We start from the raw sequence: 22,662 nt of genomic DNA, 5'->3' as shown, positions 1-22,662 counted from the left end.
GCAAAAGGCCTAATCCCAACAAAACAAAATGTAGAGAGGCTTCAAAAGAAACTGCAGTGCAAAACACAATCTATGATAATAATAATTAATAATAATTCGTTACATTTATATAGCGCTTTTTCTGAGACCTCAAAGCGCTTTACATAGATGGGGAAATCTCCTCAACCACCACCAATGTGCAGCATCCACTTGGATGATGCGACGGCAGCCATATTGCGCCAGGGCAATACAATATACTGTCTGTTGTATAAGGGCATACCTGACACATACAAAAATGCAGTTTCTGTAATTCCATCTGATGTTAGTGTTTTTATGACACTGTGCTATGATTGACTAAATCTTCCTGTTGGACGGCTATGTTACATATGTTAGTGTTTTAAAAAATTATTTGATTTTGAGACATGTTTGCAGTGTTTTGGTAGACATATAGTGTATTGTTGCTAGTGTATTATTGTATTTTGAAAATTAGTGTTGGAGTTTAGTTTACAATGTATGATTTTGAGCATGAAATTAACTGTTGTGCCAATTGTGTGTTGTAGGTGTGTTGGTGCTTTAAGAGTTTAGGAAATTTGTTAAAAGTATTGAAAAAATTGTCATAGCGATTGTAAAAAACTATACTTGTCTTTGAAGGCAGAAGTAAACATTTCTGAGGGAATGATTCTTCTATGGCATCGATGTTAAAATCCCCTTTTAGTAGATTGAATGCAGGTAAGGTGGGACACTCGTCATTTAGATACAGTACCTAGATGTTTATTTCTTTTTATTACTTTTGTTAACTTTAAGGTCCGACTTTAATATTTCATTTTGAATACAGTTGATATGTGTTATTTGCAAGGTATATACCAATAAACATTTTGAGATCATGCACTCCAGACAAATTTCTTTTCAGGTAATGTGACCCATCCCTAATTTATCAAAAATGATCCTGGATCTTAAAAACACATGATTTATTAATACATCACACAAACATATTCCGAATCTACAGCATATTTAACAGACCCAAAAGCACATAGATAGGCTATGATGAGTAATACTCATCAGTTCACTCAATGCATGTGTAAAGTTCAAAACAACTAGAACATGTTATGTTGACATGACATTTTATGGAATTTGAATATCAGATATCTTAATGAACTCTACAACATATTACAAATGGAAGTACAACACATGCAACAACAAATAGGCTAACAAAAAATTAAATAAGAGGACAATTTTAAATGGTAACCATATTGTAAAACTTTTTTTCTGTCTGTTTTCTCTAAACACTGTAGATGAACTAAAATTGTGTCCATATTTTAAAGCGTTATATTCTGCATCTACATTTTAATAATAATAATAATAATTCGTTACATTTATATAGCGCTTTTCTGGGTACCAAAAGCACTTTACATGGAAGGGGGAATATCCTCAACCACCACCAATGTGCAGCATCCACCTGGATGATGCGACGGCAGCCATATTGGGCCAGAACGCCCACCACACACCAGCTTAATGGTGGAGAGGAGACAGTGATGAAGCCAATCAGTATATGGGGATGATTAGGAGGCCATGACGGACAGAGGCCAATGGGCAAATTTGGCCAGGATGCCGGGGTTACACCCCTACTCTTTTTCGAAGGACATCCTGGGATTTTTAATGAGCACAGAGAGTCAGGACCTCGGTTTAACGTCTCATTGGAAGGATGGTGCTCTTTGACAGTATAGTGTCCCGATCACTACACTGGAGCGTTCGGTCCCACATAGACCACGGGTGAGCACCCCCTGCTGGCCTCACTAACACCCCTTCCAGCAGCAACCTGGTTTTCTCAGGAGGTCTCCCATCCAGGTACTAACCAGGCTTGCTAACCTCTTACAATAACAAAGGTGTAGGTTGATGACGCATAAGCGGAATTATGGAACTTGTCGTCATGCCGAAGGATCTAATAATGTTTATGGATGAGTGAATACATTGATGTTTTTAACATGACTGCGGTATGAAGCAGGTCGCGATTGCTAATGAGAGACAGATGTCAGAGCCACATGCGAGTCCCGCGGCTATAAAGGAATGAGGACATTTCATTCTACCGATCAACCCGCAAGTGCTGAATTAATACTCACACATAGCCCTTTTCCACCAGCATGAACCAGGTGCCAGTTCAGAGCCAGAGCTATTGCCCGTCCGGAGTTGGTTCGACTGACGAGCTCTCTAAGATCCGGTTTGCCTTTCCACAAGGTCACTGTATACATCTCATGTCACCGTTGTCACGGTAACCCCGCCCCCAGCCCCTGACGCAAGCGGTTCTTACTTCTAGACCAGCAATGTTTTGGTGCTACTTAAGAACCACTTTTCCTGGTTCAGAGCTGGTGCTTTGGGTGTCGAAAAACAAAGAACCGATTTGAAGCTAAGCTCTAGCTCCGAACCAGCACCAGCACTGCCTTGGTGGAAAAGGGTTAACAAGTGAGTTTATTTGGCGAATTAAACTTGTGAGGTAACGCAGCGCTGTTTCACTTGGTCTACACTATCACACTAAACTGCATTTGAGTGTGTTGAAAGTTATAATGTTATTCTATGCGTTTGTTTGTCTGTATGAGACTAGCAGTAAACTAGATGAAGATTAGAATAACATACTGATCATATTCTAACATTTCATCATGTTGAGCTATATGACATTGATTAGTTTTATGTACATTTGCTCAACTGTCTAATAAAGTACATGCAAGACGTCTCTGTCAAGTCGAAGTTTGTCACGGACGTGGAGCTCTCGGCATCTCGAAAACACCACGCCGATATTGATCCTCGTTTTAGTTTTCCTTTTGTCCCAAAGTCTGCTTGCCATGGTCCATAATGTTTGAACGAAACAACTCCATGAGCGTGCCGCTAGACGTAACGCAGTTGTCGCCATGGTTACTATGGCAGTACAAGCGGAAACCAGGGATAACGCGGATATCACGTCATTGACAGGCGGCAAGTGAACATGGACGAGCCATTATTAGGGGTTCAAGCACGAAGTGCTGAAACCCTATTGTAATTGTTAGGGGTTTTATTATTATTATTCCGCCGTAAAACTGATCGTGCAGCCCAAACCGTAAATGCTGGAGTCTTGAAACTTGGCCAAATGGTAGTCCTCAATTTGGGGAGAACCTATCAAAGTATGACCCCGATTGGCCAATAGGTGGCGCTACAGCAAGCAAAAGTATGAAATTGCTCATAACCCCTAGACGGTTTGTCCTAGACTCAAGCGTCTTATATCCCTGTGATCCTTGGCTCAAGCCGGACATAACGTATATTTCTGGTTTCGATTCCGGCAGGAAGATTATCCCCAAAAAATTCTGCCATCTTGAATTTTGTCCAAAACCTACTTCTGCGAACTAGTCCCAGGTTTTTTGCCCGACCGGAACCAAACCAGTGCAGAAAGATTCTCTGTAGACTGAATATCAATAATTATCGAAAAACAGTTGAAATTTACATTCACGGTCGCTAAGGGGGGCCAAAACGTACGCTGTGGGCGGAGCCACTTTTACTAAAATGGCTATAACCCGAGAAGCAAATGAGATAGCTTCACCAAATTCGGTACACATATGTACGGGCTCAATATTTGGTCAAAGTAAAAAAAAAATCGCGCCGATTGAACACTAGTTGGCGCTATAACATGAAAAAACCCTAAAAAGGGCTATGACCACCTGACCGTTAGTCCGATTGACTTGAAAATTGGTATGCAGTGTCTTGGTCCAAGGTGCCACGTATGTATATGAGGACATTGGCGTATCTCAAAAAGCATGGCCGCCATCGGCCAATGAAGTTTGACTCGGTGGGCATGTTCAACTCATGGTCCTAGAGGTCTCCAAGAATTTTGAAAGAAATCGGCCACTAGTTGGCGCTAACGAGGTTTACGCCCTCTGTAATCACGTGGTGTTACACACATCCACACAATATGCATATCATTTGATAGATCTCCTCATCCTGAACAACTTTGCCTCGAGAACCACTGCTGTCAATCAAACCGTTCATTGAATATTCATGATTATGCCAAAAACCTACTTTTGCGAACTAGTCCTAGGCGTTTTCGCCCGATCGCAACCAAACCAGTCTAGGAAAATTCTCTGGACTCTCTAGATCAATAATTATCCCCCAAAAAAGTTGAACTTTTGCATTTGGATGGCTATAACAGGGTCATTTAGAAAATGGGCGTGGCAAAATTAACTCGAAAGCCTATATATCCTAAACGAAAACTCAGAACTTCACGAAAATTGGTGAGCATATGTGAAATAACATTGTAAACAAGCATGCACAATTTTATGGAGATCGGACCATAGGTGGCGCTATAACTGTTAAAAAGCTTTGAAAACCATATATTTCCTATGTTAAATTGGCTGGAAATGGTCTTTTCCATGTATGATGTCAGTGGTTAAATGGTTGCCAAATAAAACGTAATGTCTTTTTATGCATTTGTGCTTGAAGGCCTTAAATGCTTGAACCCCGATAAATGCTGCTTGCAGCTTTAATTTGGAATTTCTCTGAAATTAAAAATCTTTGGGAACTTTTGGGATACTGGAAGTACACAACTGCAGGAAATATATCACACTTTGCAAGTGATTTTTGGTTATTTTATTACAAAAATCTTACATATTGTAGCTTTAAACACCTTACAAGAAACAAAACACATTTTAAAATCTTTTTTTTTTTTGCATTTTGATTCCCTGTTAACTGTAGTAACAAACTGTCAGAATAATATACCCATTTGTTGACATTTAGCGAGAAACCTTATCATTTAGAAAATAAAATCTTATGTCAGAGGTTATGTCTACCTTCAACAATAAGGGTGTCCTCCCTTGAGATGTAGCCACACCCTCCAGTGTCATATTGCATCAACCAAAACCATTGTATCATTTAAAGAAATAGTGTATCTTTAATTAAAGGCCATTGTCATGCTCTTAAAGTGTTAACCCATTGAGCACAGTAAATCAAACTAAACGGCACACTTTGCCTGCATTCACCCTACATTTATTTAAGAGTGCATTTACTATTGGAAGCTACGGCCAAAAAGCCTCTGAAAAGACCAAGAAAAAAAACATGGGAATGTTCAGGTTATGAAATATACTTTAATGTAGGACACATACAAAGAATACACAGAGAAAATCATGATTATCCTATTTGAATCTGCCCTTCCACCATATCCGACTCCCTCATCTTTGACTCTCACTTCCTTCCTCCACAGCTTTTCTTGGGGGGCACTTCAGTCTTCTGCCACAGACTTGGAGTAGTAATACCAATCACACCGAGAGCAATTATCTCTCCAGCATTCCCACTGAGTTTACTCTCCTCATCTGAACCCATTCCCAGATCATCCTCCTTCTCATGAACCACCACCGCACGTCCCAGAATGGAATAAGGCCCAAAGAGCTTGGCGTCTGGAAGCGTCAGGAACTGCCTTATAACTCCTTTCTTGGAAGCAAAGTTGCCCAGGTCTCCAGGATGATGAGGGTGGTCAACGCCGTTTGGATTATAATGAGGACCAACAGTGATGCAGCCTTGACTGAGGTCTCCATACTGATGGATGTGCATGGCACGCTCTTGATCGATGGCAGGCAAACCACGGAGGTTGATTTTCACTTCTAAATCTCCATTGGGGAAGACCTGCTTGAAGAGGATTTGCCCAAAGATCTTTGGCTGGTTACGTGGCAAATTGGGGCTGGGAGTTACTTCACAAGTGGCATAGATTGTGCTGTCGAACTCCACGACTTCCGGCTGTGGAGCTTCAGGCAAACAAACTGGAGGTTTGTGGAACTCTCCTCCTTGTATATGCAGCACCAGCAATATCAGAGGGAATATTAGGATGATTTTCTCCATGTTGATCTTTAAAGCCTACAATGGAGAGTGGATTCAGTGAAATCATGCCATTTGGTTTAAGAATGTAATATTTTTGATAAAAAGTCAAAGCTTTGTTGCAGGGAGCTTTGAGAATGGAAGTTGCATTAGGTAAAATAGCACAACCAGATTAGTTTGCAACGAAAAACCATACAAGAACCCAGACAGCAACATAGTGTCGGCCCAGATCCGGCCCACATCTGGGCCGTGTGTAATCCATGTGTACCAGATGTGGGCCGACACCATGTTGCGGTCTGGAAAACTCTATAATTTTTTAATTGGTATGTACCCTTGTGAAAAAAAAATTAAGCCAAAGTGCCTATGATATATATATACACACACACACACACACACACACACACAGGTAAAGGACAGGTAAGATAAAAGACAAGATCTATACTTTTGCTTAAACGAACTTTTTTTAGTTGTACTAAATCAGGTCAGTTGATGGAGAAAATGGAATGGAGAAAAAAAACAAGCCTAAAACAGCAAAGGTGCATTACCGTACAGCTGAAAAGTTGTCCTCAATCCGTGTGGAGCCTGAATATTGCAGTCAAAAAAATACTACAACGCTTAATCCGTGTGCAGTCCTGACCTGGGGTTGAGAGAAGGTTCCTTTGCAATTGCACTTTTGGCTGCTCTTATAGGAACTCATGTTGAGCTACAAGTTAACCATGATAGTCTGTTAGTCACTAATTAAGTTCACCTGTGTTTCATTTAGCTCCCTTTGTTTGCCTGTTTATGTATAGCGCTCAGTTTATTCAGTTCTTTGTCTTGCATTGCACAATGTGTTCTCCAGTGTTTTGTGTTTATTAAAACAAGTACTGCTATAGATTCCTCTTCTCTTCATTTGGTGGCTCATTCTCATTTTAGTTCTCCTTTTGTCCCAAAGTCTGCTTGCCATGGTCCATAATGTTTGAACGAAACAACTCCATGAGCGTGCCGCTAGACGTAACGCAGTTGTCGCCATGGTTACTATGGCAGTACGAGCGGAAACCAGTGATAACGCGGATATTACGTCATTGACAGGCGGCAAGTGAACATGGACGAGCCATTATTAGGGGTTCAAGCACGAAGTGCTGAAACCCTATTGTAATTGTTAGGGGTTTTATTATTATTATTCCGCCGTAAAACTGATCGTGCAGCCCAAACCGTAAATGCTGGAGTCTTGAAACTTGGCCAAATGGTAGTCCTCAATTTGGGGAGAACCTATCAAAGTATGACCCCGATTGGCCAATAGGTGGCGCTACAGCAAGCAAAAGTATGAAATTGCTCATAACCCCTAGACGGTTTGTCCTAGACTCAAGCGTCTTATATCCCTGTGATCCTTGGCTCAAGCCGGACATAACGTATATATTTCTGGTTTCGATTCCGGCAGGAAGATTATCCCCAAAAAATTCTGCCATCTTGAATTTTGTCCAAAACCTACTTCTGCGAACTAGTCCCAGGTTTTTTGCCCGACCGGAACCAAACCAGTGCAGAAAGATTCCCTGTAGACTGAATATCAATAATTATCGAAAAACAGTTGAAATTTACATTCACGGTCGCTAAGGGGGGCCAAAACGTACGCTGTGGGCGGAGCCACTTTTACTAAAATGGCTATAACCCGAGAAGCAAATGAGATAGCTTCACCAAATTCGGTACACATATGTACGGGCTCAATATTTGGTCAAAGTAAAAAAAAAATCGCGCCGATTGAACACTAGTTGGCGCTATAACATGAAAAAACCCTAAAAAGGGCTATGACCACCTGACCGTTAGTCCGATTGACTTGAAAATTGGTATGCAGTGTCTTGGTCCAAGGTGCCACGTATGTATATGAGGACATTGGCGTATCTCAAAAAGCATGGCCGCCATCGGCCAATGAAGTTTGACTCGGTGGGCATGTTCAACTCATGGTCCTAGAGGTCTCCAAGAATTTTGAAAGAAATCGGCCACTAGTTGGCGCTAACGAGGTTTACGCCCTCTGTAATCACGTGGTGTTACACACATCCACACAATATGCATATCATTTGATAGATCTCCTCATCCTGAACAACTTTGCCTCGAGAACCACTGCTGTCAATCAAACCGTTCATTGAATATTCATGATTATGCCAAAAACCTACTTTTGCGAACTAGTCCTAGGCGTTTTCGCCCGATCGCAACCAAACCAGTCTAGGAAAATTCTCTGGACTCTCTAGATCAATAATTATCCCCCCAAAAAGTTGAACTTTTGCATTTGGATGGCTATAACAGGGTCATTTAGAAAATGGGCGTGGCAAAATTTACTCGAAAGCCTATATATCCTAAACGAAAACTCAGAACTTCACGAAAATTGGTGAGCATATGTGAAATAACATTGTAAACAAGCATGCACAATTTTATGGAGATCGGACCATAGGTGGCGCTATAACTGTTAAAAAGCTTTGAAAACCATATATTTCCTATGTTAAATTGGCTGGAAATGGTCTTTTCCATGTATGATGTCAGTGGTTAAATGGTTGCCAAATAAAACGTAATGTCTTTTTATGCATTTGTGCTTGTAGGCCTTAAAATGCTTGAACCCCGATAAATGCTGCTTGCAGCTTTAATTTGGAATTTCTCTGAAATTAAAAATCTTTGGGAACTTTTGGGATACTGGAAGTACACAACTGCAGGAAATATATCACACTTTGCAAGTGATTTTTGGTTATTTTATTACAAAAATCTTACATATTGTAGCTTTAAACACCTTACAAGAAACAAAACACATTTTAAAATCTTTTTTTTTTTTGCATTTTGATTCCCTGTTAACTGTAGTAACAAACTGTCAGAATAATATACCCATTTGTTGACATTTAGCGAGAAACCTTATCATTTAGAAAATAAAATCTTATGTCAGAGGTTATGTCTACCTTCAACAATAAGGGTGTCCTCCCTTGAGATGTAGCCACACCCTCCAGTGTCATATTGCATCAACCAAAACCATTGTATCATTTAAAGAAATAGTGTATCTTTAATTAAAGGCCATTGTCATGCTCTTAAAGTGTTAACCCATTGAGCACAGTAAATCAAACTAAACGGCCCACTTTGCCTGCATTCACCCTACATTTATTTTTAAGAGTGCATTTACTATTGGAAGCTACGGCCAAAAAGCCTCTGAAAAGACCAAGAAAAAAAACATGGGAATGTTCAGGTTATGAAATATACTTTAATGTAGGACACATACAAAGAATACACAAGGAAAATCATGATTATCCTATTTGAATCTGCCCTTCCACCACATCCGACTCCCTCATCTTTGACTCTCACTTCCTTCCTCCACAGCTTTTCTTGGGGGGCACTTCAGTCTTCTGCCACAGACTTGGAGTAGTAATACCAATCACACCGAGAGAAATTATCTCTCCAGCATTCCCACTGAGTTTACTCTCCTCATCTGAACCCATTCCCAGATCATCCTCCTTCTCATGAACCACCACCGCACGTCCCAGAATGGAATAAGGCCCAAAGAGCTTGGCGTCTGGAAGCGTCAGGAACTGCCTTATAACTCCTTTCTTGGAAGCAAAGTTGCCCAGGTCTCCAGGATGATGAGGGTGGTCAACGCCATTTGGATTATAATGAGGACCAACAGTGATGCAGCCTTGACTGAGGTCTCCATACTGATGGATGTGCATGGCACGCTCTTGATCGATGGCAGGCAAACCACGGAGGTTGATTTTCACTTCTAAATCTCCATTGGGGAAGACCTGCTTGAAGAGGATTTGCCCAAAGATCTTTGGCTGGTTACGTGGCAAATTGGGGCTGGGAGTTACTTCACAAGTGGCATAGATTGTGCTGTCGAACTCCACGACTTCCGGCTGTGGAGCTTCAGGCAAACAAACTGGAGGTTTGTGGAACTCTCCTCCTTGTATATGCAGCACCAGCAATATCAGAGGGAATATTAGGATGATTTTCTCCATGTTGATCTTTAAAGCCTACAATGGAGAGTGGATTCTGTGAAATCATGCCATTTGGTTTAAGAATGTAATATTTTTGATAAAAAGTCAAAGCTTTGTTGCAGGGAGCTTTGAGAATGGAAGTTGCATTAGGTAAAATAGCACAACCAGATTAGTTTGCAACGAAAAACCATACAAGAACCCAGACAGCAACATAGTGTTGGCCCAGATCCGGCCCACATCTGGGCCGTGTGTAATCCATGTGTACCAGATGTGGGCCGACACCATGTTGCGGTCTGGAAAACTATAATTTAATTGCTATGTACCCTTGTGAAAAAAAAATTAAGCCAAAGTGCCTATGATATATATACACACACACACAGGTAAAGGACAGGTAAGATAAAAGACAAGATCTATACTTTTGCTTAAACGAACTTTTTTTAGTTGTACTAAATCAGGTCAGTTGATGGAGAAAATGGAATGGAGAAAAAAAACAAGCCTAAAACAGCAAAGGTGCATTACCGTACAGCTGAAAAGTTGTCCTCAATCCGTGTGGAGCCTGAATATTGCAGTCAAAAAAATACTACAACGCTTAATCCGTGTGCAGTCCTGATCTGGGGTTGAGAGAAGGTTCCTTTGCAATTGCACTTTTGGCTGCTCTTATAGGAACTCATGTTGAGCTACAAGTTAACCATGATAGTCTGTTAGTCACTAATTAAGTTCACCTGTGTTTCATTTAGCTCCCTTTGTTTGCCTGTTTATGTATAGCGCTCAGTTTATTCAGTTCTTTGTCTTGCATTGCACAATGTGTTCTCCAGTGTTTTGTGTTTATTAAAACAAGTACTGCTATAGATTCCTCTTCTCTTCATTTGGTGGCTCATTCTCATTTTAGTTCTCCTTTTGTCCCAAAGTCTGCTTGCCATGGTCCATAATGTTTGAACGAAACAACTCCATGAGCGTGCCGCTAGACGTAACGCAGTTGTCGCCATGGTTACTATGGCAGTACGAGCGGAAACCAGTGATAACGCGGATATTACGTCATTGACAGGCGGCAAGTGAACATGGACGAGCCATTATTAGGGGTTCAAGCACGAAGTGCTGAAACCCTATTGTAATTGTTAGGGGTTTTATTATTATTATTCCGCCGTAAAACTGATCGTGCAGCCCAAACCGTAAATGCTGGAGTCTTGAAACTTGGCCAAATGGTAGTCCTCAATTTGGGGAGAACCTATCAAAGTATGACCCCGATTGGCCAATAGGTGGCGCTACAGCAAGCAAAAGTATGAAATTGCTCATAACCCCTAGACGGTTTGTCCTAGACTCAAGCGTCTTATATCCCTGTGATCCTTGGCTCAAGCCGGACATAACGTATATTTCTGGTTTCGATTCCGGCAGGAAGATTATCCCCAAAAAATTCTGCCATCTTGAATTTTGTCCAAAACCTACTTCTGCGAACTAGTCCCAGGTTTTTTGCCCGACCGGAACCAAACCAGTGCAGAAAGATTCTCTGTAGACTGAATATCAATAATTATCGAAAAACAGTTGAAATTTACATTCACGGTCGCTAAGGGGGGCCAAAACGTACGCTGTGGGCGGAGCCACTTTTACTAAAATGGCTATAACCCGAGAAGCAAATGAGATAGCTTCACCAAATTCGGTACACATATGTACGGGCTCAATATTTGGTCAAAGTAAAAAAAAAATCGCGCCGATTGAACACTAGTTGGCGCTATAACATGAAAAAACCCTAAAAAGGGCTATGACCACCTGACCGTTAGTCCGATTGACTTGAAAATTGGTATGCAGTGTCTTGGTCCAAGGTGCCACGTATGTATATGAGGACATTGGCGTATCTCAAAAAGCATGGCCGCCATCGGCCAATGAAGTTTGACTCGGTGGGCATGTTCAACTCATGGTCCTAGAGGTCTCCAAGAATTTTGAAAGAAATCGGCCACTAGTTGGCGCTAACGAGGTTTACGCCCTCTGTAATCACGTGGTGTTACACACATCCACACAATATGCATATCATTTGATAGATCTCCTCATCCTGAACAACTTTGCCTCGAGAACCACTGCTGTCAATCAAACCGTTCATTGAATATTCATGATTATGCCAAAAACCTACTTTTGCGAACTAGTCCTAGGCGTTTTCGCCCGATCGCAACCAAACCAGTCTAGGAAAATTCTCTGGACTCTCTAGATCAATAATTATCCCCCAAAAAAGTTGAACTTTTGCATTTGGATGGCTATAACAGGGTCATTTAGAAAATGGGCGTGGCAAAATTAACTCGAAAGCCTATATATCCTAAACGAAAACTCAGAACTTCACGAAAATTGGTGAGCATATGTGAAATAACATTGTAAACAAGCATGCACAATTTTATGGAGATCGGACCATAGGTGGCGCTATAACTGTTAAAAAGCTTTGAAAACCATATATTTCCTATGTTAAATTGGCTGGAAATGGTCTTTTCCATGTATGATGTCAGTGGTTAAATGGTTGCCAAATAAAACGTAATGTCTTTTTATGCATTTGTGCTTGAAGGCCTTAAATGCTTGAACCCCGATAAATGCTGCTTGCAGCTTTAATTTGGAATTTCTCTGAAATTAAAAATCTTTGGGAACTTTTGGGATACTGGAAGTACACAACTGCAGGAAATATATCACACTTTGCAAGTGATTTTTGGTTATTTTATTACAAAAATCTTACATATTGTAGCTTTAAACACCTTACAAGAAACAAAACACATTTTAAAATCTTTTTTTTTTTTGCATTTTGATTCCGTTAACTGTAGTAACAAACTGTCAGAATAATATACCCATTTGTTGACATTTAGCGAGAAACCTTATCATTTAGAAAATAAAATCTTATGTCAGAGGTTATGTCTACCTTCAACAATAAGGGTGTCCTCCCTTGAGATGTAGCCACACCCTCCAGTGTCATATTGCATCAACCAAAACCATTGTATCATTTAAAGAAATAGTGTATCTTTAATTAAATCAGAATCAGAATCAGAATCAGAAAGAGCTTTATTGCCAAGTGTGCTTGCACCCACAAGGAATTTTTCTTGGTACTGAAGCTTCCAGTGCACATATACAAATACAAATACAACAAGAAACATAGTAATACAAATTCTAAGAATAAAATATATAAAAAAATAAAATAAAATAAAATAGTATAAAAAGTAAAAAAAAGGGGTCACAGTTGGGTTTAGTCTGAATAAACATTTACAGATTATGAACATATTTACAGTATTTTGAGAAGTATGAATAATATAAATATCACCTGAGTTAGAGAATATTACACTAGACAGTGGGAGTCTAGTGCATGTTACAGATTATGAACATATTTACAGTATTTTGAGTAGTATGAATAATATAAATATAAATATAAATATCACCTGAGTTAAGAGAATATTGCACTAGACAGTGGGAGTATTGCACTTGCAGGCATATGCCTTGGGGGGCATGTTAAGTGTTCAGAAGGGAAATGGCCTGTGGAAAGAAACTGTTCCTGTGCCTGGATGTTCTTGTGGCCAGTGATCTGTGTCGCCGTCCTGACGGTAACAGTTCAAACAGGGGGTGTCCAGGGTGAGTGGAGTCTGTGATGATTTTACCTGCTCTCTTCCTCACTCTGGAAGAGTACAGGTCCTGGAGGGTTGGCAGGGGGGCACCAATAATCCTCTCTGCTGTCCGGACTGTCCGTTGTAGTCTCCTGATGTCCGATTTGGTAGCTGAACCAAACCAGACAGTGATGGAAGTGCTTAAAACAGACTCAATGACGGCTGAGTAGAACTGGATCAGCAGCTCCTGTGGCAGATTGAACTTCTTCAGCTGGCGAAGGAAGTACAGTCTCTGCTGGGCCTTTTTCACAATGGAGTCAATGTGATTTGCCCACTTCAGGTCCTGAGAGATGGTAGAGCCCAGGAACCTGAATGACTCCACTGCTTCCACAGTGCTGTTCATGATGGTGAGAGGGGGGAGTGCTGGGGATTTTCTCCTGAAATCCACAATCATCTCCACTGTTTTGAGCGTGTTCAGCTCAAGGTTGTTATAGCTGCACCAGACAGCCAGCTGTTCAACCCCCAGTCTGTAAGCAGACTCGTCACCATTTTGGATGAGACCGATGACGGTGGTGTCGTCTGCAAATTTCAGGAGCTTGACAGAGGGGTCTTTAGAAGTGCAGTCATTAGTGTACAGGGAGAAGAGCAGTGGGGAGAGAACGCACCCTTGGGGGGCGCCAGTGCTGATGGTGAGGGTCCTGGATGTGAGCTTCCCCAGTCTCACTCGCTGCTGCCGGTCTGTCAGGAAGCTGGAGATCCACTGACAGATTGAGGATGGCATGGAGAGCTGAGTCAGTTTGGCTGTGAGAAGATCAGGGATGATGGTATTGAAGGCCGAACTGAAGTCCACAAATAAGATCCGTGCATAAGTCCCAGGTCTGTCAAGATGTTGCAGGATATAGTGCAGTCCCATGTTGACTGCATCATCCACAGACCTGTTTGCTCTGTAAGCAAACTGAAAGGGATCCAGAAGGGGTCCAGTGATGTCCTTCAGATAGGCCAACACCAGTCTTTCAAACGACTTCATGACCACAGACGTGAGAGCGACAGGTCTGTAGTCATTAAGTCCAGTGATTTTAGGTTTTTTGGGAACCGGAATGATAGTGGAGCGTTTGAAGCAGCAGGGAACTTCACACTGCTCCAATGATCTGTTGAAGATCTGCGTGAAGACTGGGGCCAGTTGGTCAGCGCAGGCTTTTAGACAAGCAGATGAGATGCCGTCTGGGCCTGAAGCTTTCCTAGTCTTCTGTTTTTTGAAGACTCGGCTCACGTCCTCCACACAGACCTTAAGCTCAGGTTGGATGGCAGAAGGGGGGAGGAGAGGGGTTGCAGGAGGTGATGGTGGATGTGTGAAGTGCACATCAGAGCGGGTGTGAGGTGTGAGTCTGGGCTTCTCAAACCTGCAATAGAATGCATTGAGAGTGTCAGCCAGTTGTTGATTCTCCACAGATCGGGGGGATGGTGATTTGTAGTTGGTGATGTTCCTCAGGCCTCTCCAGACTGATGCCGGGTCGTTGGCTGAAAACTGGTTTTTCAGCTTTTCAGAGTAGCTTCTTTTAGCAACTCTGATCTCCTTTGTCAGTCTGTTTCTGGCCTGGTTATACAAGATTTTATCCCCACTTCTGTAAGCATCCTCTTTGGCATGACGAAGCTGTTTGAGTTTCCCAGTAAACCATGGTTTATCATTAGTGAATGATAAGAATGTCCTGGTAGGAATGCATGTATCCTCACAGAAACTGATATATGATGTTACAGTATCTGTGAGCTCATCCAGATCGGTGGCTGCAGCTTCAAAAACAGTCCAATCAGTGCAATCGAAGCAGGCCTGTAGATCCTGCTCTGCTTCGGTGGTCCATCTTTTTACAGTCCTTATTACGGGTTTAGCTGATTTCAGTTTCTGCCTGTAGGTCGGTATAAGATGAACCAAACAATGATCAGAGAGCCCCAAAGCTGCCCGTGGGACGGAGTGATACGCATTCTTTATCGTGGTGTAACAGTGGTCCAATATATTACTGTCTCTGGTAGGACATGTAACATGCTGTCTGTATTTTGGCAGTTCACGGGAGAGATTTGCTTTGTTAAAATCCCCAAGAATGATTAAAAGAGAGTCTGGGTACCTTTGTTCCATTTCAGCTATATGTTCAGCCAGCTGTTGTATCGCCGCGCTCACACACGCGTCTGGAGGAATGTAAACATTCGCGAGAATGAATGAGGAAAACTCCCGCGGCGAGTAGAAAGGTTTACAGTTTATGAAATGTGCCTCTAAATTAGGAGAGCACATCTTCTTCAGTGTTGTTACATCTGAACACCAACTTTCGTTAATGTAGAAACACAATCCACCACCTCTCGTTTTCCCCGTTAGTTCCGCGATGCGATCCGCTCGGAACAGCTGAAAGCCCGGCAGATGTAGTGCGTTGTCCGGTATGGCTTCACTCAGCCAGGTTTCAGTGAAGCACAGAGCAGCGGAGTTTAAAAAATCCTTGTTAGTGCGGGTGAGGAGAAGAAGTTCGTCCATTTTGTTAGGAAGAGATCGGAGATTCGCAAGATGAATACTGGGGAGTGCAGTACGGAGGCCGCGCTCGCGGAGTTTAACCAGCGCGCCAGCGCGCTTCCCGCGTTTGCGTCTGACCGCGCGTTTGAACAACACCGCTGCCCCTCCGACGAGAATGTCCAGTAAAACGTCTGAGTAATCAAAATCTGTAAAAAAGTTGTCTGGTGTGTGTTTCCTAATGTCCAGTAGTTCGTCTTTGGTGAAACTGATAGGAAAAGAATGACTAAACGCAGAACAAACCAACAAAAACAACACAATAACTGGAGAGCTCCACACCGAGGCAGCCATCCGCGGCGCCATCTTGGATATCAAAGATATAAAGGCCATTGTCATGCTCTTAAAGTGTTAACCCATTGAGCACAGTAAATCAAACTAAACGGCCCACTTTGCCTGCATGCACCCTACATTTATTTTTAAGAGTGCATTTACTATTGGAAGCTACGGCCAAAAAGCCTCTGAAAAGACCAAGAAAAAAAACATGGGAATGTTCAGGTTATGAAATATACTTTAATGTAGGACACATACAAAGAATACACAAGGAAAATCATGATTATCCTATTTGAATCTGCCCTTCCACCACATCCGACTCCCTCATCTTTGACTCTCACTTCCTTCCTCCACAGCTTTTCTTGGGGGGCACTTCAGTCTTCTGCCACAGACTTGGAGTAGTAATACCAATCACACCGAGAGCAATTATCTCTCCAGCATTCCCACTGAGTTTACTCTCCTCATCTGAACCCATTCCCAGATCATCCTCCTTCTCATGAACCACCACCGCACGTCCCAGAATGGAATAAGGCCCAAAGAGCTTGGCGTCTGGAAGCGTCAGGAACTGCCTTATAACTCCTTTCTTGGAAGCAAAGTTGCCCAGGTCTCCAGGATGATGAGGGTGGTCAACGCCGTTTGGATTATAATGAGGACCAACAGTGATGCAGCCTTGACTGAGGTCTCCATACTGATGGATGTGCATGGCACGCTCTTGATCGATGGCAAGCAAACCACGGAGGTTGATTTTCACTTCTAAATCTCCATTGGGGAAGACCTGCTTGAAGAGGATTTGCCCAAAGATCTTTGGCTGGTTACGTGGCAAATTGGGGCTGGGAGTTACTTCACAAGTGGCATAGATTGTGCTGTCGAACTCCACGACTTCCGGCTGTGGAGCTTCAGGCAAACAAACTGGAGGTTTGTGGAACTCTCCTCCTTGTATATGCAGCACCAGCAATATCAGAGGGAATATTAGGATGATTTTCTCCATGTTGATCTTTAAAGCCTACAATGGAGAGTGGATTCAGTGAAATCATGCCATTGTTTAAGAATGTAATATTTTTGATAAAAAGTCAAAGCTTTGTTGCAGGGAGCTTTGAGAATGGAAGTTGCATTAGGTAAAATAGCACAACCAGATTAGTTTGCAACGAAAAACCATACAAGAACCCAGACAGCAACATAGTGTTGGCCCAGATCCGGCCCACATCTGGGCCGTGTGTAATCCATGTGTACCAGATGTGGGCCGACACCATGTTGCGGTCTGGAAAACTATAATTTAATTGCTATGTACCCTTGTGAAAAAAAAATTAAGCCAAAGTGCCTATGATATATATACACACACACACAGGTAAAGGACAGGTAAGATAAAAGACAAGATCTATACTTTTGCTTAAACGAACTTTTTTTAGTTGTACTAAATCAGGTCAGTTGATGGAGAAAATGGAATGGAGAAAAAAAACAAGCCTAAAACAGCAAAGGTGCATTACCGTACAGCTGAAAAGTTGTCCTCAATCCGTGTGGAGCCTGAATATTGCAGTCAAAAAAATACTACAACGCTTAATCCGTGTGCAGTCCTGACCTGGGGTTGAGAGAAGGTTCCTTTGCAATTGCACTTTTGGCTGCTCTTATAGGAACTCATGTTGAGCTACAAGTTAACCATGATAGTCTGTTAGTCACTAATTAAGTTCACCTGTGTTTCATTTAGCTCCCTTTGTTTGCCTGTTTATGTATAGCGCTCAGTTTATTCAGTTCTTTGTCTTGCATTGCACAATGTGTTCTCCAGTGTTTTGTGTTTATTAAAACAAGTACTGCTATAGATTCCTCTTCTCTTCATTTGGTGGCTCATTCTCATTTTAGTTCTCCTTTTGTCCCAAAGTCTGCTTGCCATGGTCCATAATGTTTGAACGAAACAACTCCATGAGCGTGCCGCTAGACGTAACGCAGTTGTCGCCATGGTTACTATGGCAGTACGAGCGGAAACCAGTGATAACGCGGATATTACGTCATTGACAGGCGGCAAGTGAACATGGACGAGCCATTATTAGGGGTTCAAGCACGAAGTGCTGAAACCCTATTGTAATTGTTAGGGGTTTTATTATTATTATTCCGCCGTAAAACTGATCGTGCAGCCCAAACCGTAAATGCTGGAGTCTTGAAACTTGGCCAAATGGTAGTCCTCAATTTGGGGAGAACCTATCAAAGTATGACCCCGATTGGCCAATAGGTGGCGCTACAGCAAGCAAAAGTATGAAATTGCTCATAACCCCTAGACGGTTTGTCCTAGACTCAAGCGTCTTATATCCCTGTGATCCTTGGCTCAAGCCGGACATAACGTATATTTCTGGTTTCGATTCCGGCAGGAAGATTATCCCCCAAAAATTCTGCCATCTTGAATTTTGTCCAAAACCTACTTCTGCGAACTAGTCCCTGGTTTTTTGCCCGACCGGAACCAAACCAGTGCAGAAAGATTCTCTGTAGACTGAATATCAATAATTATCGAAAAACAGTTGAAATTTACATTCACGGTCGCTAAGGGGGGCCAAAACGTACGCTGTGGGCGGAGCCACTTTTACTAAAATGGCTATAACCCGAGAAGCAAATGAGATAGCTTCACCAAATTCGGTACACATATGTACGGGCTCAATATTTGGTCAAAGTAAAAAAAAAATCGCGCCGATTGAACACTAGTTGGCGCTATAACATGAAAAAACCCTAAAAAGGGCTATGACCACCTGACCGTTAGTCCGATTGACTTGAAAATTGGTATGCAGTGTCTTGGTCCAAGGTGCCACGTATGTATATGAGGACATTGGCGTATCTCAAAAAGCATGGCCGCCATCGGCCAATGAAGTTTGACTCGGTGGGCATGTTCAACTCATGGTCCTAGAGGTCTCCAAGAATTTTGAAAGAAATCGGCCACTAGTTGGCGCTAACGAGGTTTACGCCCTCTGTAATCACGTGGTGTTACACACATCCACACAATATGCATATCATTTGATAGATCTCCTCATCCTGAACAACTTTGCCTCGAGAACTACTGCTGTCAATCAAACCGTTCATTGAATATTCATGATTATGCCAAAAACCTACTTTTGCGAACTAGTCCTAGGCGTTTTCGCCCGATCGCAACCAAACCAGTCTAGGAAAATTCTCTGGACTCTCTAGATCAATAATTATCCCCCAAAAAAGTTGAACTTTTGCATTTGGATGGCTATAACAGGGTCATTTAGAAAATGGGCGTGGCAAAATTAACTCGAAAGCCTATATATCCTAAACGAAAACTCAGAACTTCACGAAAATTGGTGAGCATATGTGAAATAACATTGTAAACAAGCATGCACAATTTTATGGAGATCGGACCATAGGTGGCGCTATAACTGTTAAAAAGCTTTGAAAACCATATATTTCCTATGTTAAATTGGCTGGAAATGGTCTTTTCCATGTATGATGTCAGTGGTTAAATGGTTGCCAAATAAAACGTAATGTCTTTTTATGCATTTGTGCTTGAAGGCCTTAAATGCTTGAACCCCGATAAATGCTGCTTGCAGCTTTAATTTGGAATTTCTCTGAAATTAAAAATCTTTGGGAACTTTTGGGATACTGGAAGTACACAACTGCAGGAAATATCACACTTTGCAAGTGATTTTTGGTTATTTTATTACAAAAATCTTACATATTGTAGCTTTAAACACCTTACAAGAAACAAAACACATTTTAAAATCTTTTTTTTTTTGCATTTTGATTCCCTGTTAACTGTAGTAACAAACTGTCAGAATAATATACCCATTGGTTGACATTTAGCGAGAAACCTTATCATTTAGAAAATAAAATCTTATGTCAGAGGTTATGTCTACCTTCAACAATAAGGGTGTCCTCCCTTGAGATGTAGCCACACCCTCCAGTGTCATATTGCATCAACCAAAACCATTGTATCATTTAAAGAAATAGTGTATCTTTAATTAAAGGCCATTGTCATGCTCTTAAAGTGTTAACCCATTGAGCACAGTAAATCAAACTAAACGGCACACTTTGCCTGCATTCACCCTACATTTATTTAAGAGTGCATTTACTATTGGAAGCTACGGCCAAAAAGCCTCTGAAAAGACCAAGAAAAAAAACATGGGAATGTTCAGGTTATGAAATATACTTTAATGTAGGACACATACAAAGAATACACAGAGAAAATCATGATTATCCTATTTGAATCTGCCCTTCCACCATATCCGACTCCCTCATCTTTGACTCTCACTTCCTTCCTCCACAGCTTTTCTTGGGGGGCACTTCAGTCTTCTGCCACAGACTTGGAGTAGTAATACCAATCACACCGAGAGCAATTATCTCTCCAGCATTCCCACTGAGTTTACTCTCCTCATCTGAACCCATTCCCAGATCATCCTCCTTCTCATGAACCACCACCGCACGTCCCAGAATGGAATAAGGCCCAAAGAGCTTGGCGTCTGGAAGAGTCAGGAACTGCCTTATAACTCCTTTCTTGGAAGCAAAGTTGCCCAGGTCTCCAGGATGATGAGGGTGGTCAACGCCGTTTGGATTATAATGAGGACCAACAGTGATGCAGCCTTGACTGAGGTCTCCATACTGATGGATGTGCATGGCACGCTCTTGATCGATGGCAGGCAAACCACGGAGGTTGATTTTCACTTCTAAATCTCCATTGGGGAAGACCTGCTTGAAGAGGATTTGCCCAAAGATCTTTGGCTGGTTACGTGGCAAATTGGGGCTGGGAGTTACTTCACAAGTGGCATAGATTGTGCTGTCGAACTCCACGACTTCCGGCTGTGGAGCTTCAGGCAAACAAACTGGAGGTTTGTGGAACTCTCCTCCTTGTATATGCAGCACCAGCAATATCAGAGGGAATATTAGGATGATTTTCTCCATGTTGATCTTTAAAGCCTACAATGGAGAGTGGATTCAGTGAAATCATGCCATTTGGTTTAAGAATGTAATATTTTTGATAAAAAGTCAAAGCTTTGTTGCAGGGAGCTTTGAGAATGGAAGTTGCATTAGGTAAAATAGCACAACCAGATTAGTTTGCAACGAAAAACCATACAAGAACCCAGACAGCAACATAGTGTCGGCCCAGATCCGGCCCACATCTGGGCCGTGTGTAATCCATGTGTACCAGATGTGGGCCGACACCATGTTGCGGTCTGGAAAACTCTATAATTTTTTAAATGCTATGTACCCTTGTGAAAAAAAAATTAAGCCAAAGTGCCTATGATATATATACACACACACACACACACAGGTAAAGGACAGGTAAGATAAAAGACAAGATCTATACTTTTGCTTAAACTAACTTTTTTTAGTTGTACTAAATCAGGTCAGTTGATGGAGAAAATGGAATGGAGAAAAAAAAACAAGCCTAAAACAGCAAAGGTGCATTACCGTACAGCTGAAAAGTTGTCCTCAATCCGTGTGGAGCCTGAATATTGCAGTCACAAAAATACTACAACGCTTAATCCGTGTGCAGTCCTGACCTGGGGTTGAGAGAAGGTTCCTTTGCAATTGCACTTTTGGCTGCTCTTATAGGAACTCATGTTGAGCTACAAGTTAACCATGATAGTCTGTTAGTCACTAATTAAGTTCACCTGTGTTTCATTTAGCTCCCTTTGTTTGCCTGTTTATGTATAGCGCTCAGTTTATTCAGTTTGTCCTAGACTCGAGCGTCTTATATCCCTGTGATCCTTGGCTCAAGCCGGACATAACGTATATTTCTGGTTTCGATTCCGGCAGGAAGATTATCCCCCAAAAATTCTGCCATCTTGAATTTTGTCCAAAACCTACTTCTGCGAACTAGTCCCAGGTTTTTTGCCCGACCGGAACCAAACCAGTGCAGAAAGATTCTCTGTAGACTGAATATCAATAATTATCGAAAAACAGTTGAAATTTACATTCACGGTCACTAAGGGGGGCCAAAACGTACGCTGTGGGCGGAGCCACTTTTACTAAAATGGCTATAACCCGAGAAGCAAATGAGATAGCTTCACCAAATTCGGTACACATATGTACGGGCTCAATATTTGGTCAAAGTAAAAAAAAAATCGCGCCGATTGAACACTAGTTGGCGCTATAACATGAAAAAACCCTAAAAAGGGCTATGACCACCTGACCGTTAGTCCGATTGACTTGAAAATTGGTATGCAGTGTCTTGGTCCAAGGTGCCACGTATGTATATGAGGACATTGGCGTATCTCAAAAAGCATGGCCGCCATCGGCCAATGAAGTTTGACTCGGTGGGCATGTTCAACTCATGGTCCTAGAGGTCTCCAAGAATTTTGAAAGAAATCGGCCACTAGTTGGCGCTAACGAGGTTTACGCCCTCTGTAATCACGTGGTGTTACACACATCCACACAATATGCATATCATTTGATAGATCTCCTCATCCTGAACAACTTTGCCTCGAGAAACACTGCTGTCAATCAAACCGTTCATTGAATATTCATGATTATGCCAAAAACCTACTTTTGCGAACTAGTCCTAGGCGTTTTCGCCCGATCGCAACCAAACCAGTCTAGGAAAATT

General features: G+C 41.9%; 4 protein-coding genes across 8 annotated transcripts; all 4 read right to left on the bottom strand.

Moving 5' to 3' along the window:
• Positions 1-5,124: 5,124 nt before the first annotated feature.
• LOC309514122 (extracellular superoxide dismutase [Cu-Zn]-like) lies at positions 5,125-21,674 on the bottom strand. Of its 2 annotated transcripts, none has more exons than XM_082190262.1 (3): positions 21,525-21,674; positions 20,337-21,029; positions 5,125-5,166 (listed from the first exon to the last, which is right to left on the bottom strand). In XM_082190262.1, the coding sequence occupies exon 2, from the start codon at positions 21,012-21,014 to the stop codon at positions 20,364-20,366; it is 651 nt and encodes a 216-aa protein (XP_082046388.1). In that variant the 5' UTR covers positions 21,015-21,029; positions 21,525-21,674; the 3' UTR covers positions 5,125-5,166; positions 20,337-20,363. The 2 variants fall into 2 exon arrangements, with proteins under 2 accessions (XP_082046388.1, XP_082046389.1); XM_082190263.1 differs by having other exon boundaries at positions 21,530-21,656.
• Positions 5,130-6,496, bottom strand: LOC309473844 (extracellular superoxide dismutase [Cu-Zn]-like). 2 transcript variants are annotated; one of them, XM_082136048.1, is made up of 2 exons: positions 6,348-6,496; positions 5,130-5,841 (listed from the first exon to the last, which is right to left on the bottom strand). In XM_082136048.1, exon 2 carries the CDS (start codon positions 5,824-5,826, stop codon positions 5,176-5,178), a length of 651 nt encoding a protein of 216 aa, XP_081992174.1. In that variant the 5' UTR covers positions 5,827-5,841; positions 6,348-6,496; the 3' UTR covers positions 5,130-5,175. The 2 variants fall into 2 exon arrangements, with proteins under 2 accessions (XP_081992174.1, XP_081992175.1); XM_082136049.1 differs by having other exon boundaries at positions 6,353-6,464.
• On the bottom strand, positions 8,488-10,353 carry LOC309505459 (extracellular superoxide dismutase [Cu-Zn]-like). 2 transcript variants are annotated; one of them, XM_082178836.1, is made up of 2 exons: positions 10,268-10,352; positions 8,488-9,779 (listed from the first exon to the last, which is right to left on the bottom strand). In XM_082178836.1, exon 2 carries the CDS (start codon positions 9,762-9,764, stop codon positions 9,114-9,116), a length of 651 nt encoding a protein of 216 aa, XP_082034962.1. In that variant the 5' UTR covers positions 9,765-9,779; positions 10,268-10,352; the 3' UTR covers positions 8,488-9,113. The 2 variants fall into 2 exon arrangements, with proteins under 2 accessions (XP_082034962.1, XP_082034961.1); XM_082178835.1 differs by having other exon boundaries at positions 8,496-9,779; positions 10,263-10,353.
• On the bottom strand, positions 16,421-17,845 carry LOC309473953 (extracellular superoxide dismutase [Cu-Zn]-like). Of its 2 annotated transcripts, none has more exons than XM_082136245.1 (2): positions 17,611-17,845; positions 16,421-17,124 (listed from the first exon to the last, which is right to left on the bottom strand). In XM_082136245.1, the coding sequence occupies exon 2, from the start codon at positions 17,107-17,109 to the stop codon at positions 16,459-16,461; it is 651 nt and encodes a 216-aa protein (XP_081992371.1). In that variant the 5' UTR covers positions 17,110-17,124; positions 17,611-17,845; the 3' UTR covers positions 16,421-16,458. The 2 variants fall into 2 exon arrangements, with proteins under 2 accessions (XP_081992371.1, XP_081992370.1); XM_082136244.1 differs by having other exon boundaries at positions 16,424-17,124; positions 17,606-17,838.
• Positions 21,675-22,662: the final 988 nt, after the last annotated feature.

The sequence above is a fragment of the Leuciscus leuciscus genome (assembly GCF_965113295.1).
Source record: "Leuciscus leuciscus genome assembly, chromosome: 1".
NCBI lineage: Eukaryota > Metazoa > Chordata > Actinopteri > Cypriniformes > Leuciscidae > Leuciscus > Leuciscus leuciscus.
Note: the sequence above shows the minus strand (reverse complement) of the source record. Positions and strands in the feature narration are given on the sequence as shown.

Bases quoted from the DNA above. Each gene is read 5' to 3' on its own strand.
- LOC309473844 (XM_082136048.1), bottom strand. From the start codon at position 5,826: ATGGAGAAAATCATCCTAATATTCCCTCTGATATTGCTGGTGCTGCAT.
- LOC309505459 (XM_082178835.1), bottom strand. From the start codon at position 9,764: ATGGAGAAAATCATCCTAATATTCCCTCTGATATTGCTGGTGCTGCAT.
- LOC309473953 (XM_082136245.1), bottom strand. From the start codon at position 17,109: ATGGAGAAAATCATCCTAATATTCCCTCTGATATTGCTGGTGCTGCAT.
- LOC309514122 (XM_082190262.1), bottom strand. From the start codon at position 21,014: ATGGAGAAAATCATCCTAATATTCCCTCTGATATTGCTGGTGCTGCAT.